This window comes from Trachypithecus francoisi, unplaced genomic scaffold, assembly GCF_009764315.1.
Source record: "Trachypithecus francoisi isolate TF-2019V2 unplaced genomic scaffold, Tfra_2.0 Lachesis_group14, whole genome shotgun sequence".
Taxonomy (NCBI): domain Eukaryota; kingdom Metazoa; phylum Chordata; class Mammalia; order Primates; family Cercopithecidae; genus Trachypithecus; species Trachypithecus francoisi.
Window position 1 is genome coordinate 12,584,883 of NW_022681459.1, and position 13,942 is coordinate 12,598,824.

The window sequence follows — 13,942 nt, forward strand, 5'->3', positions numbered from 1 at the left end:
ACCCGCGCCGGACGGGTCGTTTGTCGCCGCTCCCTCCCTTCCGCGTCCCCTCCTCGCCGGTCCACGCTCCGCCGCAGTCTCAGCCTGCTCAGCTGGGATGTAGTCCTGATGCCCCCGAGATTTTAAGAGCAAAATGCAGACCCTGTCTCATCGCGGGACTCAGCGATTCACTCACTTCAAATCCAGTGTCTTTATAGAACAACACAGTTACACGAAAATCATTTATCAGCGTATATGGTAGTCATCTGGGTTTGGTTTTTTGTGTGTTTGTTTTTAAGCGAGGAAGTAAAGCAAGGAGATAACAATGGGTTGTCTACTTTTAAAGTTTTTTGTGTGCTGGAAGACACGCTGTGTGTGCGTGTTTGGATTTAGGGACCCCAGTTTGATCAGGTTAGCGGACCGAGAGGTCAGTGCCTAATATTACACTGCAAGATGATTAGAAATTTAGACATAAAGTTCACTTCCTAAGTAGTTTCCACTAATAGCAGTAGGGCTGACTCGTGAGAGGAGCAAAGATTTAGCAGGATTCACTTGAGCGAATTGTAGAACGAGGCGGTGATAACATTCTTAGGTAGTGTTATCTTGAACTTCAGAAGAAACCGCTCAACTCTTCAGCAGTTGCTTGAGGGACCAGCCTGTCTCTCAGGGTTCCCTCCAGGCTTTCCAAGCTGCTTTATTTTTAGACCCCAGACAGTGACGCTGGGTGGACTTAAGTCAGTTTTACCTGAATTGTGTATACAAGAGCATCTGTCATGAAGCATGTATGGTAATGAAGTAATCAAATCGTGAGCTAGATGTTAGGTTGAAGTAAGTCATCAGACTGAGTACTAAATTAAAACTGTTGACTTTAGCCTTCCCTCAACTCTTTATATATAAAACTCCAAACCTATGGAAAAATTGGGGAAAAAATCATACAGTGAACACCCATATACCCTTCACCTGGGGATCCCAACTGTGAATCTTTCACGGTATGTGCTTTCTGTCTTTACATTACATAGATATGCATGCTTTGCTCTTTCTTAACTGCTACCTTTATTTTTGAAATAAAAATGTCTTTTAATTTCCTCAGACACTGAAAAGCATTTATTTAATAACTTAGGAAAATGCGCAGTAAATCTCGCAGGTACTCCTACACTCCACTTATATTTATAATGGGAAAAAATGTTCTAAGTTCTGTAATTAATAACGCACTCCAATGAAGGACAATTCTCAAATTTATCTGTAGTTTCAAAAGGGAATGTTACATCTATCTGTGTTTTAAAAGACATTAGCTGTTCCCAGAATTTTTCCTTAAATTCAAGTTTAGTTTGTATCCCATCTTGTGAAACATTCCCAACCCCAGGTTGGATTTAATCCAGCAGAACCAGAGTGTCAGTGAAAGTATATGAAATTGTTCTGTGCAGTTCTGGCGGGGGCAGCCCTTAGATGGAGAAACTGCTAGTAATTTTCTCTCAGTTTTCCTAAGTGTTGACGTAGAAGCCTGGGGAATTGGTTTTAGAAAAAGAGATAAGACTCACTCAAAAACTCATATGTAAGATTTGGACTATTTCTCAAATCTGTTTTGCTTCTCTAGACTAAGCATAGATAGAGAACCTGGAGAGAAAGAAAGATTATTTAAGAGACTGAGTAATATTTTTTGAAAGATCATTTAAGAAACTGAGTTTTATATATATATATATATTTTTTTTTTTTTTTTCTCTCCAAAAGGGCATGAGTTTTTGTTTTGTTTTTTTCTCTAGTTGGCACTTTCGAGGGATTGGTCTGTAAATCTTTTGAAAGATCATAGGATAAATTTCTTTGTAGCAACTTCCTATTTTAGTGTTTATATTAGGGGAGCCCCAGGTGTCCCTGTTGACAAGTCATTAGGCCCACTTCTCAACCTCTGACTACATCATATGCTTTTTTTTCTATTTTGCCAAAGTTTGCAGAAAATTATGTTTTCTAATCATTAAAAAATTGGTTGTGGAGATGAGAGTGGACCTCTTTATAAGCCCTGGAAATAAGTGATTTTTTAAAGCTATTCTGCTGCAAACCTGAGTCTCACTGTTTTCTGTAAACAACAGTTTTTTATGATTTATTTATTTTGTGTGGACGTTATTTCCTTTTAATCAGTGCTAAAATTCCATAGTTTATGCTTTCTCCGTGTTTTCTTTGAGTAATACTTTGTTAACATAGACACTTGGATTGGCACCAGCTGTCACCAACAAAGCTGCCCTGAACATTATCAGTCACTCCTGTTAACCAATTGGAGAATTTTTCTGGAATGCTTAGTTAGGGATGAAATTGCTGGGTTGCAGGTGTAAGTATGCTTGATATACTTTTCTGCAGAATATCTACACCTGTGTGCACCACAGCTAAAGAGACAGGGGAGGAATCTTATGTTGCTGCTAACTGCGCTCGTTATTTAACTTTCTGACATTTGCCGCCTCCCCCACACCCCAACACACACACACGCAGTATAAAGTGGTAATTTCTTGTTTTAAATTGAACTTTTGAATGATTTGAATTTGGGCATTTTTTTTGTATCATGAGTTATTTTGGTTTCCCTTTATGTGAATATCCTTTTCCTAGGCTTTGGCTACTTTTCTAATTTGTCCCTTTTTTTGGTTATCAAATTCCAGGCCATTATCTATTCCATTGTCACTTTTGGGTATTGGAAATATCTTCCCATTCTGTAGCCTGTCTGTTGAACATAAATCTTGATTTTTATGTAATCAGATTTTTCTCCTTACGGTTATGTTCTTGGAATTTTATTTAAGAAATCCTTTTCTATCCTGAGACCACAAAAATGTCCCCATCATTTTCTTCTGTTTCATAGTTTTGCCTTGTATGTTTAATCCTTTAAGGCATCTGTAGTTCATTTTATATGGTGTGAAATAGTTCTTATTCGAATATTTATTCAACACATATTGGTGGAGTGCCTGCTGAATATCTACACCTGTGTGTACCACACAGTACCACTCTTCAGAGTACTTTGTATATGTCTGTGAACACATATTCCTGCCCTGTGAAGCTTATGTTGTCCTTCAAGGTAGATCCCTACTGGGTTTCCACCTGTTTTCTTTAGCACTCAGGATGAATTCCACAATTTTACACATAGCACCAGTTGAGGAATAGGCTTTATTGGAGAAAGGGAAGGCTTATTAGGCCAGCATCAGCAAGAAAAAAGAAAACCACAGGGTCTTCATTTTTTTCATCATCCCTAAAAGAAGCCTGCTGGAGCCTGTGCTGTCTGCTAGATAGGCGTGTGAACGGAGCCTGCGCAGTCTGCTCCATGTGCACGTGTCCATCCCAGTGGAGAACCTTACCCTTTTATTACTTGTCCTTTAAGGGCAAGCCTGAGAGCAACGTTAATTATGTGGGGAAAGTTAGATCATTTTGTATCAGGCAGTCTAGATTTGGATGCCAGCTATTTGTCAAAAAACCAGCTACCCCATAGTTGGAGATACTGAGAACTGAGGAGAGTTATAGCCCTTTCGAAAGTGGAAAGGGAGACAGTTTCTTAATGTGAGTGTGACAAAGTATGCAAATTTAGTGGCTTAAAAACACCACTAGTTTATTATCTTAACAGTTTTGGAGTCAGAAATATGAAGTAGGTCTCGGCTAAAATGAGGTGCTGCCAGTCCTGTTTTTTTAAAGCCTTCAAAGGAGAATCTGTTCCTCGTCTAGCTTTCAGGAGCTACCTGCATTCCTTGACTCATAGCTCCTTTCCTCCATCTTCAAAGCCATTCGCAGCTAACCAGCAAGTCTTCACATTGAATCACTGTGGCCCTCTCTTCCAATTTCCTCTTCTACTTTTATGGACCTTCTACTTTTATTTATTTGTTTTAAGAGACAGGGTCTCGCTGTTGCCCAGGAGGGAGTGCAGTGGCGCGATCATCATTGACTGCAGCCTCGACTCCTGGTCTCAAGATGTTCCCACTTCAGCCTCCCGAATAGCTAGGACTGCAGGTGCACACTACCATGCCTGGCTAATTTTAAAATATAGGAGACAGGTTCTTTTTATGTTGCCCAGGCTGGTCTTGAACTCTTGGGTTCAAACATCCCCTCTCCTCGATCTCCCAAAGTGTTGGGATTACAGGTATAAGGCACGATATCTGGCCCTAGCTGCGTTTTAAAAACGATCACACTCTGGCTGTTTTATTGGCTGAGAATAGACTTGGGGGGGGGGGGGACAAGAGTGGACACAGGGACCTCCTTTAGGAGATTGTTGCAGTACTCCAGGTAAGGGGTGGTGGTGGCTGTGGTACTGATATACGCAATACAGAGCCTATATCTGAACAACCATGGTTCATCCGCATCTGGAATGATACCTACTTAGGTTGATACACCAAAACTGTGACATGGAGCCACAGGTGGTTTAGCATCACCTCTGAATAGCGTTTGTTGAGATGGGGCTCAAAATAAGATTGCTCTATGCAAAACATTTGAATGCAGTGCCTGATGCTCAGTGAGTAATGGTTATTAATGCAAATGAATATTTAAATTCTTCATTTCGTCAAATCTTGTAAGTGGGAACACAACTGTTTCGTAAATGTCGGAATACAAAATTTAGTGGAGCATTCCTTATAAAGGTATGCCTCTTTTTAGATGTGCCATACACTTTAACCTCTCAGAAGGTGCTGTGGACTGAAATTACATGTGGAGTCCAAAGACAAATTTATTGACCTACAGGGCGGTATTTAATAACAGAACCTGGTACTTAACAGTAGTAACACCTCAGAAATGTCCACAAAGAAATATCTATGTATATATAGCTATTTGTGCATTACTTAGCATTTTTAAAATTCTAATGTTTTTGTATCAGTGGTTTTAAGCAATAGATAAAAATTTTACATGGGATAATTAAAAACTGAAGTAGTGATTTGTTTAAAATAAAACCACATCTGAAAAAAATCATTAAAAATTTTCTGTGTGTAATCAGGGAAATAATATGTGTATCTATATTACTTTGTTTTGCTGTTTTATAATATTGCATTTATAGAGACATCATTTGTATCAAATCCTAGCTGATTAATTTGCATGTCATTGTATCAGTGTGATACTTTGCAGTAAATTATGCTACTAAGGTACAACTTTTAGCTGAATAAACATAGTTCATCTCCATGTTAAGCTTCAGGTTTGAATCTTTTATTGAGACTGAGTTGCTTTAATATAGTTAACAGACCCTTAACTTAATTTTGAGGTAACTTACTGATCGCGATTGGTCCCAAAAATATCCCAGTAAATCCAGTAGATTGATGAAGTTGTCCTGTCAGGTTAACAAACACCAGTTTTTAAAAAAATTAATTTGTAAATGTCATTTGTGGATTTTCTTTATTTTATTTTTCCAACGGTCTCACTTTGTCGCTCATGCTGGAGTGCAGTGGTGCGATCATGGCTCACTGCAGCCTCAGCCTCCTGGGCTCAGGTGATCCTCCCATCTCAGCCTCCCAAGTATTAATAGGTGGGACTACAGGTGCGTGCCACCACGCCCTGCTAATTTTTGTATTTTTAGTAGAGACAGGATTTCACCAAGTTACCCAGGCTGATTTCAAACTCCTGGGCTCAAGCAATCTGCCTGCCTTGGCCTCCCAAAGTGCTGGGGTTAGAGACATGAGCCACCACGCCCAGCTGATTTTCTTCTATAAGTAAAGACTACTTCCCCCTCTTCTGCTTCCCTTTGCGTTTTATTTGAATTGGGTCTCTACTTACGTGTCATTTCTGTTTATGTAGATAATTTTAAAATATCTTAAAAAGTCACTCTTGCAGGACCGATCCTTTGAAATACTTCAGCCATGACTAAAAGAGAAGCAGAGGAGCTGATAGAAATTGAGATTGATGGAACAGAGAAACCAGAGTGCACAGAAGAAAGGTAGGTGTTTCTGAATTTTATCATTTTTGTAAAATACCAATATACCTAATTAAAACCAGGAAACAAGTCATAGTTCTTTTGGACTTCCTTTTTTTTTTAAACTGTTCTCAGCATTTTAGGAGATAATGTATTGTTTGATTTCCACTGACTTAGTGTGCTTGTAGCTGAGAGGGAAAGACAGTTTTAAACTAATGATAGTAAAAGGCTGAATGAAATCAAAAGCAATTGATTTCAATAGTTTTCTCCTTTGGGGCATTTCATTCTTTATTCTTTTCCACATCACTGGTTGCTTTAATTTCAGAAATAGTTTAATTCAACCTGTACTAATTTAACAGATATTTATGAGTAACTGTTGTAAACAACTAATTGACAAGAATATGTGAATAAATAAGATACTAATCTGTCCTTATAAAGGCCACATTGTATTTGAGGAGATAGACAGGTATATAAGTAATTATGTGACCAGTACTAAGCATAAAGTGTAGTGAAAAGTGTTAATTCTTGGAATAATAATGGAATCATACTTATTTGAAAGGAGGACAGTAGTAGTGAGTTCAGAATCCAAGGAGAGAACGTGAGTAGAAATAGACATTTGGGCGTCAACAAGAAGATTGAGGAAAGCAGTAGTTAGTGGTCCCTATTTTACTCTGTGGAGTAGGAGGTGAGATAATAAGCTGACAGTAAAAGGGATTGAAAAGTAGTAGAGAATCTCCGTGGAGTAACAGGTTTAGAAATCTCTGCGGTGCAACTGGACAAGATAATTAAGGTTAAGGAAGATACTGAGTGTTGAGAGTACAGTTGAGATTTAAAACCTTAAATGTTTAATAGAGCTTTTCAACTTGTTTATCCCAGTTTTTCCAGCATAAGAAAGAGGGAATGTGTGCTTCTGTGGAATTTCATGTATAGATATTTGTGTAACAAATTACCCCAAAATTCAGAAACTAAAAATGCCCAACATTCGGCCAGATGCAGTGGCTCATGCCTATAATCCCAACACTTTGGGAGGCTGAGGTGGACAGATCACTTGAGCCCAGGAGTTCAAGACCAGCCTGGGCAGCATGGCAAAACCCTGTCTCTATAAAACATACCAAAAAAAAAAAAAATTAGCCTGGCCTGGTGACATGTGCCTAAGTCCCAGCTACTCTGGAGGCTGCGGTGGGAGGATTGCTTGAGCCCAGGAGTTTAAGGCTGCAGTGAGCCATGACTGTGCCACCGCATTCCAGCTTTAGTGATAGGACAAGATGCTGTCTCAAAAAAAAAAAAGCCCAACATTTTTTATTGCACATTGTTTCTCAGAGGAACCTGGGAGCAACTTCCCTGGGTGGATCTGTCTCGGGGGTATTTCATGAGTTTGCAATGAAGCTGTCAGCCTGGGCTGCAGTCTCCTAAAGACTGGACTAGGGCCAGGGTGTCTGCATCCACAGTCATGCTTGAGACTCTTAGCAGGATGCCACAGTTCCTCATCACATGACTCTCTCTAGGGCTGCTCATGGGATGGCAGCTGGCTTCCCTTAAAGCAAATGGTCTGAGAGACATAGAATGGCAAAGTAGAAAGCCCCAGTATCTTTAAGTAATCTAAGAAGTGACATACCACTTTATCTTGGTCTTCTGGTCATACAGTCCAACCCTGGTACAGTGTGGGAGGGAACTCTAAAAGGGCATGCATTTAAGAATCATTAGGAGCCCTCTTTGAGCCTAGCATGCATATATTTATGTTTACACATGCATGCACACAGATGGTCCACAAAGTCTAAAGTATGTACCATCCAACCTTTTATGTATAGTCTAGGTTAGGCGACAGATCGGTAATTAATATGTATGACCTATGTGAAGGAGGCAGTAATTGTCATTTACCTAATGTAGATTTTTGCTGTACAGGAATTTAGGTCCAGTTTTATGAGATCATCTACTTTTTTTTTTTTTAAGAGAAATTGATACTTTAGATATTTGTATGAAGTCTTCCAAGGTTTTAATGATAGTAATAAAAACTTTAAAAAAATGTTTAATGTTCAGCTAGTATAAAATAGTTCTTTAAAAATTTGTTTTAAAGTGATATCTGGGCCGGGCACGGTGGCTCAAGCCTGTAATCCCAGCACTTTGGGAGGCCGAGGTGGGTGGATCACGAGGTCAGGAGATCAAGACCATCCTGGCTAACATGGTGAAACCCCGTCTCTACTAAAAATACAAAAAATTAGCCGGACGTGGTGGCGGGCACCTGTAGTCCCAGCTACTCGGAGGCTGAGGCGGGAGAATCGCTTGAACCCGGGAGGTGGAGCTTGCAGTGAGCTGAGATCTGGCCACTGCACTCCAGCCTGGGCGACACAGCGAGACTCCATCTCAAAAAAAAAAAAAAAAGTGACATCTGCATCTCAAGAATAATTGTTACAAAAAAGAAAAAGGTGGCCTGGCACAGTGGCTCATGCCTGTAATCCCAGCACTTCGGGACACCAAGGCAGGTGGATCACGAGGTCAAGAGATCGAGACCATCCTGGCCAACGTGATGAAACCCCGTCTCTACTAAAAATACAAAAATTAGCTGAGCGTGGTGGCACACGCTTATAGTCCCAGCTACTTGGGAGGCTGAGGCAGGAGAATTGCTTGAACCCAGGAGGGGGAGGTTGTAGTGAGCCGAGATTGCGCCACTGCACCCCAGCCGGGCAACAGAGCAAGACTCCATCTCAAAAAAAAAAAAAAAACAGCAACCTACCATGGCTATAGCTGAAGACTTTGGTAAAAAGGCTTACTTAAGATTTTTTTTTTAGCTTTAAAAAATAACAATAGTATATTAGTATTTTTAAATAAGCTTGTTTTTAATCATGAGGAGTCTATTTTATAAATTTTAAATGTTTTAAGTCAGGTGCGATGGCACACACCTGTAGTCCCAGCAACTTGGGTGGCTGAGGCAGGAAGATCACTTGAGCTCAGGAGTTTGAGGCTGGCCTGGTGTGAACATAGGGAGACTGTCTCTAAAATTAAAATATAAATAAATGTTTTAGAAAAAATTTTAAGTTATGTACGTTCATTGACTATCATGTGTATATCTCATTTTACTTGTAATTTATGTGAAAACTCAACAGATTTTTAATGCATACTGTTTTTGACAATCACAAATGAGATTTAAATCATGTTTAAATTAGACATGTTGGAATACTTAATTGAATTCCACATTCACCAATTCAGCAAATATTACTTAGTGTTTGTCTTCTATTTGGCCCTATGTAAGGATTTGTAAGAGATTTATAGGATTACTTACCAAAGATTTTAACCCTTTTGAATTCAAAGTGTGAAATAATATGAAAGAGCACTAAGACAGTTTTTAGGAAGAATATAAACTTTTTTGAACATGGAGCTGTCCTGATTACAACCAGTTGTGTTCATATTAAATTAAAGGGAAAGTCTTTTATTTAACTTACTCTATTTTTATATCTTTATATTTTTATTTATGTGGGGAAGGGAAATTGACTAGTAGAGATGGCATACAGATTTTGAGGAGACAATGTGTCTTTCTGGGTCTAAAATTCTTCAAAATAACTTGAAAATATAATGCAAATGGAAACATGTATGTGCAATATTTATATGTGTACACATACACACATATGTATGTACATACATAATCAGGCATATTTACAAGGATGCTTTAAATTTCAAGCTAGCATTTCTCTCTGAAATTCAGTGTTCATTTTGGCAATACTAGTTGGGGATGAGCCTACCACAGTATCTATATAGAAATGACTTTTCAAAGACCAGAAATGTGTTTTGGTTTGGGATTATGTTTTTAGCATATTGTTACTTTGAAATCCAGGCTAAAAAATATAACTGTTAGCACTTACATCTTTAACATTTAGCATTGTAGAACAAACCTACGCACCAGCTGAATGTGTAAGCCAGGCCATAGACATCAATGAACCAATAGGCAATTTAAAGAAACTGCTAGAACCAAGACTACAGTGTTCTTTGGATGCTCATGAAATTTGCCTGCAAGATATCCAGGTAATTTTTATTTTTGTAAATTTTTATTGCAACATTTTAGTCTGCATAGGAATATTTTTTTGTTAGCCTTTTCTTTATAGCTGTAGACTTTATCTCTGTAAGAAGATTTGATTGGTATTACTGTAAAATTTAAGTGTTTAGAAATAAGGTTTTTAAGCAAAATTTTCTCCATTTAAAATTATATTTTAAAAATTTAGTACTACAACAAATGAAACATTTTTTACTTTTCACAAATATAAAATGAGAAGTTTAAATACATTAGAATCAAAGCTTAAATATAAGTAGTAATAGTAGGGAGCACATTGACTTTTGAAACTGAAGTGTATTTCTAGCCAGCTTCTAACTTCTCAAACATATCATTTAACTAAATGATTTCCACATTTCCCTTTTACCTTTATTTTCTCTGACAGTAGGTTTTGGATAAGAATTTAAATATTAACTGATAGGTCCTGGAATTTATTGTAAAAGGATTTTACTCATGGTAGTATTATAATATGTTATGTCTGAAACATTCCGAGTCATATTTTGCAGTGTGTTTTCAAGATAGGTAGTACTTTTATGTACAAAAGGTGGCAGCTTAAATAGAATTGCCCAGTTTTCCATGACCTTTCTTAAACATATGATTAAATACATACTAGAGTTTTATACTTTTTCTTTTTTGTTATTTTTGAAATGGAGCCTCATTCTGTCATCCAGGCTTTAGTGCACTGGTGCAATTTCAGGTCACTGCAACCTCCACTTCCCAGGTTCATGCCATTCTCTTGCCTCAGCCTCCTGAGTACCTGGGACTACAGGCCAGTGCCTCCACACCTGGCTAATTTTTGTAATTTTAGTAGACAGGGGGTTTTGCTATGTTGGCCAGGCTGGTCTTCAACTCCTGACCTCAAGTGATCCGTCCGCCTTGGCCTCCCAAAGTGCTGGGATTATAGGTGTGAGCCAGCGCACTTGGCTGAGTTTTATACTATTTTTATATTAACTTAGATTAATGTATATTGTGTCATCTTTTGGATGGTTCTTTACTCTTTCCCCTGCCTGTCTTGTGATATGGGTATTCCTTATATTACAGAACTTTTGTGTTAGTTTTTTAAAAATTCAAATCATCATATGCTGCTGCTATTTTTAATAAAACACTGTTGTACAGTAAGTTGAAATGTTTTAACAAAATTTGTGCATTTTATTTGCCTTTTAACCATACTTTAATCTTTTCATTTCAATATAAATCTAGTGATTGGTGGTGGGTAGGGATGATAGAGTGCTCTAAAACTAGGGAATGTGGGAAGGTCTAGTAATTTTAGAATTTTAGGATTTAAAGTTTTTTTCTCTTAATGACAGGATGAATTAACTTAGTCTTTTTGGAAGACTACCTCCCGTTTAATATCTGTTAATGTTAAATGTGAAATACCTAACGGTTCCACTTCAGCAAATTATTCCAACAGAAATGCTCACCTGGGTGGGTAAAGGTATATGCATGAAGATGTTCATGGCTTTGCAAAAACTGAAAACACCTCAAATGTTCCAAAAATGAGATTTGATATATTAGTTCCATAGAATAGAATTTGAGTTAGCTATTAAAAACTGGTGAACTTGAGCTATGTGGGCAAGGTACGTTGAGTGAAAAAAAATACTTGCAAAACAGTCTAATTCTCTCATGTAATCTTCACATCAGTCTTTGAAATCAGCATATTACTAGTCACATTCTGCAGATGTAGAAACAGATTTAAAGAGGTTAAATAATGTGCCCAGTGTATGGCTACAAAGGGGTATACTGGAATTTGAACCCAGACCTCTGTGACTCCAGAACTCTCTTCACTTGTTTGAGGCAAAAAAACAAAAAATTTTTTTAAAGGTTGATAGTGAATATATCTCAGTGTCACTGGACTTTGCCTGGTTTGCTCATATGTAAAATAAAGGGGAATCTGGACTTAATCTCTTAGTTGTCTTTCAGCTATAACATTTATTGCTTTCAATACTTGACCTCTCCAAAATGAAAGTATGGCCTGCAGATTACCCAACCTCTTCCAGGTTCTCAGTAAATATTAGTTGGATAAATGGTAATATTTATAATTCATATTGTCATAGAATTCAGGGCTAGCTTTGGATCTAAGGGCATTTTGCGTTACTCCTTGGCCCCCTTTCCTCCTTAAAAAGGATATAAGGACCACCACTTCTATTCTTCATGTCATGCAAACATACATTTGAATCACAAGTCTTGCTGCTTATGGTAATGCTCTTATATTTTCAGATGTGGGCTACTTGAAAGCTGAGGGAACAACGGCTAAGTTGCACTTTTTTGAAGAATGTTAACACAAGATCAAATACCAGGCTTGAGTTTTGTCCTTGTTCTGGCTTTTAGTGAACTTGCTAACATGTTCAGTACCTGAGCGCTTATACTTTCAGAGTTACATTTGCCATAGCTTCTAGTGGATAATACCAGCGTCCACCAGACAAGGAGAAAAAACTTGACCTTAAGACAATTTTTTTTTTTTTTTTTTTTTTTTTTTGAGACGGAGTCTCGCTCTGTCACCCAGGCTGGAGTGCAGTGGCCGGATCTCAGCTCACTGCAAGCTCCGCCTCCCGGGTTCACGCCATTCTCCTGCCTCAGCCTCCCGAGTAGCTGGGACTACAGGCGCCCGCCACCTCGCCCGGCTAGTTTTTTTGTATTTTTTAGTAGAGACGGGGTTTCACCGTGTTAGCCAGGATGGTCTCGATCTCCTGACCTCGTGATCCGCCCGTCTCGGCCTCCCAAAGTGCTGGGATTACAGGCTTGAGCCACCGCGCCCGGCCCTTAAGACAATTTTTAATGAAATGTATATTAATGGATGAAACTTTCATATTTAATCTATCTGTCTACAAGATTACACAGTCTTTTTTTTTTTTTTTTTTGAGATGGAGTCTTGCTCTATCGCCCAGGCAGAGTGCAGTGGCACTCACTGCAACCTCCATCTCCCAGGTCCAAGCGATTCTCATGCTTCCGCCTCCCAAGTAGCTGGGATTACAGGCGTGCGCCACCACTCCTGGCTAATTTTTGTATTTGTGTATAGGCAGGGTTTTACCATGTTGCCCAGGCTGGTCTTGAACTTCAGACCTCAGGTGATCCACTTGCCTTGGACTCCCAAAGTTCTGGGATTACAAGTGTGAGCCACCATGCCCAGCCCTACACAGTTTGTCTTATCCCCTGTTCAAGTTAGATTCATAGTCATTTGTCATGTGTTTGTGCCATGACGACACCATCAGGTGAATTATTGGGATTGAGAGTAGAACTGCAGCTATATGACATGCAGACACAGTTATAAATTATGCAAGATGATTATAACGGAAGCCTGTCTATAAGCTGATTACAGAAAGTGTCTGGAAGTCAGAATTAACATCAATTTGCCATCGTGTGAAATGCATTCATTATAAGGATATATGAAGGAAAAAACACTAATACTGAAATGATATAGAATTAGGATTCAAGATATTCATAGCTAGGTTAGGTAGTAAGGTCATAAGTGCTTTAATTTTATTAACTTTATGATGAGAGATTTAGAGTAAACCCTTATCTTCAATATGTAGCGCTGGTTATAAGGCAGATATGGCAAGAATATGTTAATATATTTAGATAAATTATCACCACTAATTAAACACTCTTATTCATGACAGGTATAGCATACTTTAAATACATTTCAGAATGAATAATTGACTTTTGGAATTATTTAAAATCCCAAACTAGACTCCAGAGATAGAGAAAACTGACATGACAAATTTGGTGGTATGCTTCCTGAATTACTTTCGCAGTAGTGAAAATATTTTAAATTTTGGCAAAGAATTAAATATGACAAGCTAGATAATGTGTTCTTATAATTTAATTAGTATGTTCAGTAATTAAGTTCTTTTTGGTACATCCATTTATTCTAAACCAAAGGCAAGGGACTTAATCTAATGATTGCACTAAAATAATCTTACTCATTTTGTCATCCATGGTTAGCTGGATCCAGAACGAAGTTTATTTGACCAAGGAGTAAAAACAGATGGAACTGTACAGCTTAGTGTACAGGTAATTTCTTACCAAGGTAAGTTACTTTTCATGATAGTTATTTAAAATTTTAGCTCATGTTT

At 38.2% G+C, this 13,942-nt stretch overlaps 1 protein-coding gene across 5 annotated transcripts in view; it reads left to right on the forward strand.

The window, feature by feature from the left end:
- The window catches only part of GABPA (GA binding protein transcription factor subunit alpha), a 44,698-nt gene that overhangs the window by 985 nt on the left and 29,771 nt on the right, over positions 1 to 13,942 (forward strand). For 2 of the 5 annotated variants that reach the window (XM_033232216.1, XM_033232215.1), the window contains exons 2-4: positions 5,752 to 5,854; positions 9,700 to 9,844; positions 13,812 to 13,896. In XM_033232216.1, coding sequence (XP_033088107.1) covers positions 5,778 to 5,854; positions 9,700 to 9,844; positions 13,812 to 13,896 — 307 coding nt within the window. In that variant the 5' untranslated portion in view covers positions 5,752 to 5,777. Of the gene's footprint in view, positions 1 to 177; positions 969 to 4,008; positions 4,225 to 5,739; positions 5,855 to 9,699; positions 9,845 to 13,811; positions 13,897 to 13,942 lie in introns of those variants that run through there. The other 3 variants (XM_033232217.1, XM_033232219.1, XM_033232218.1) reach the window with 3 other exon arrangements.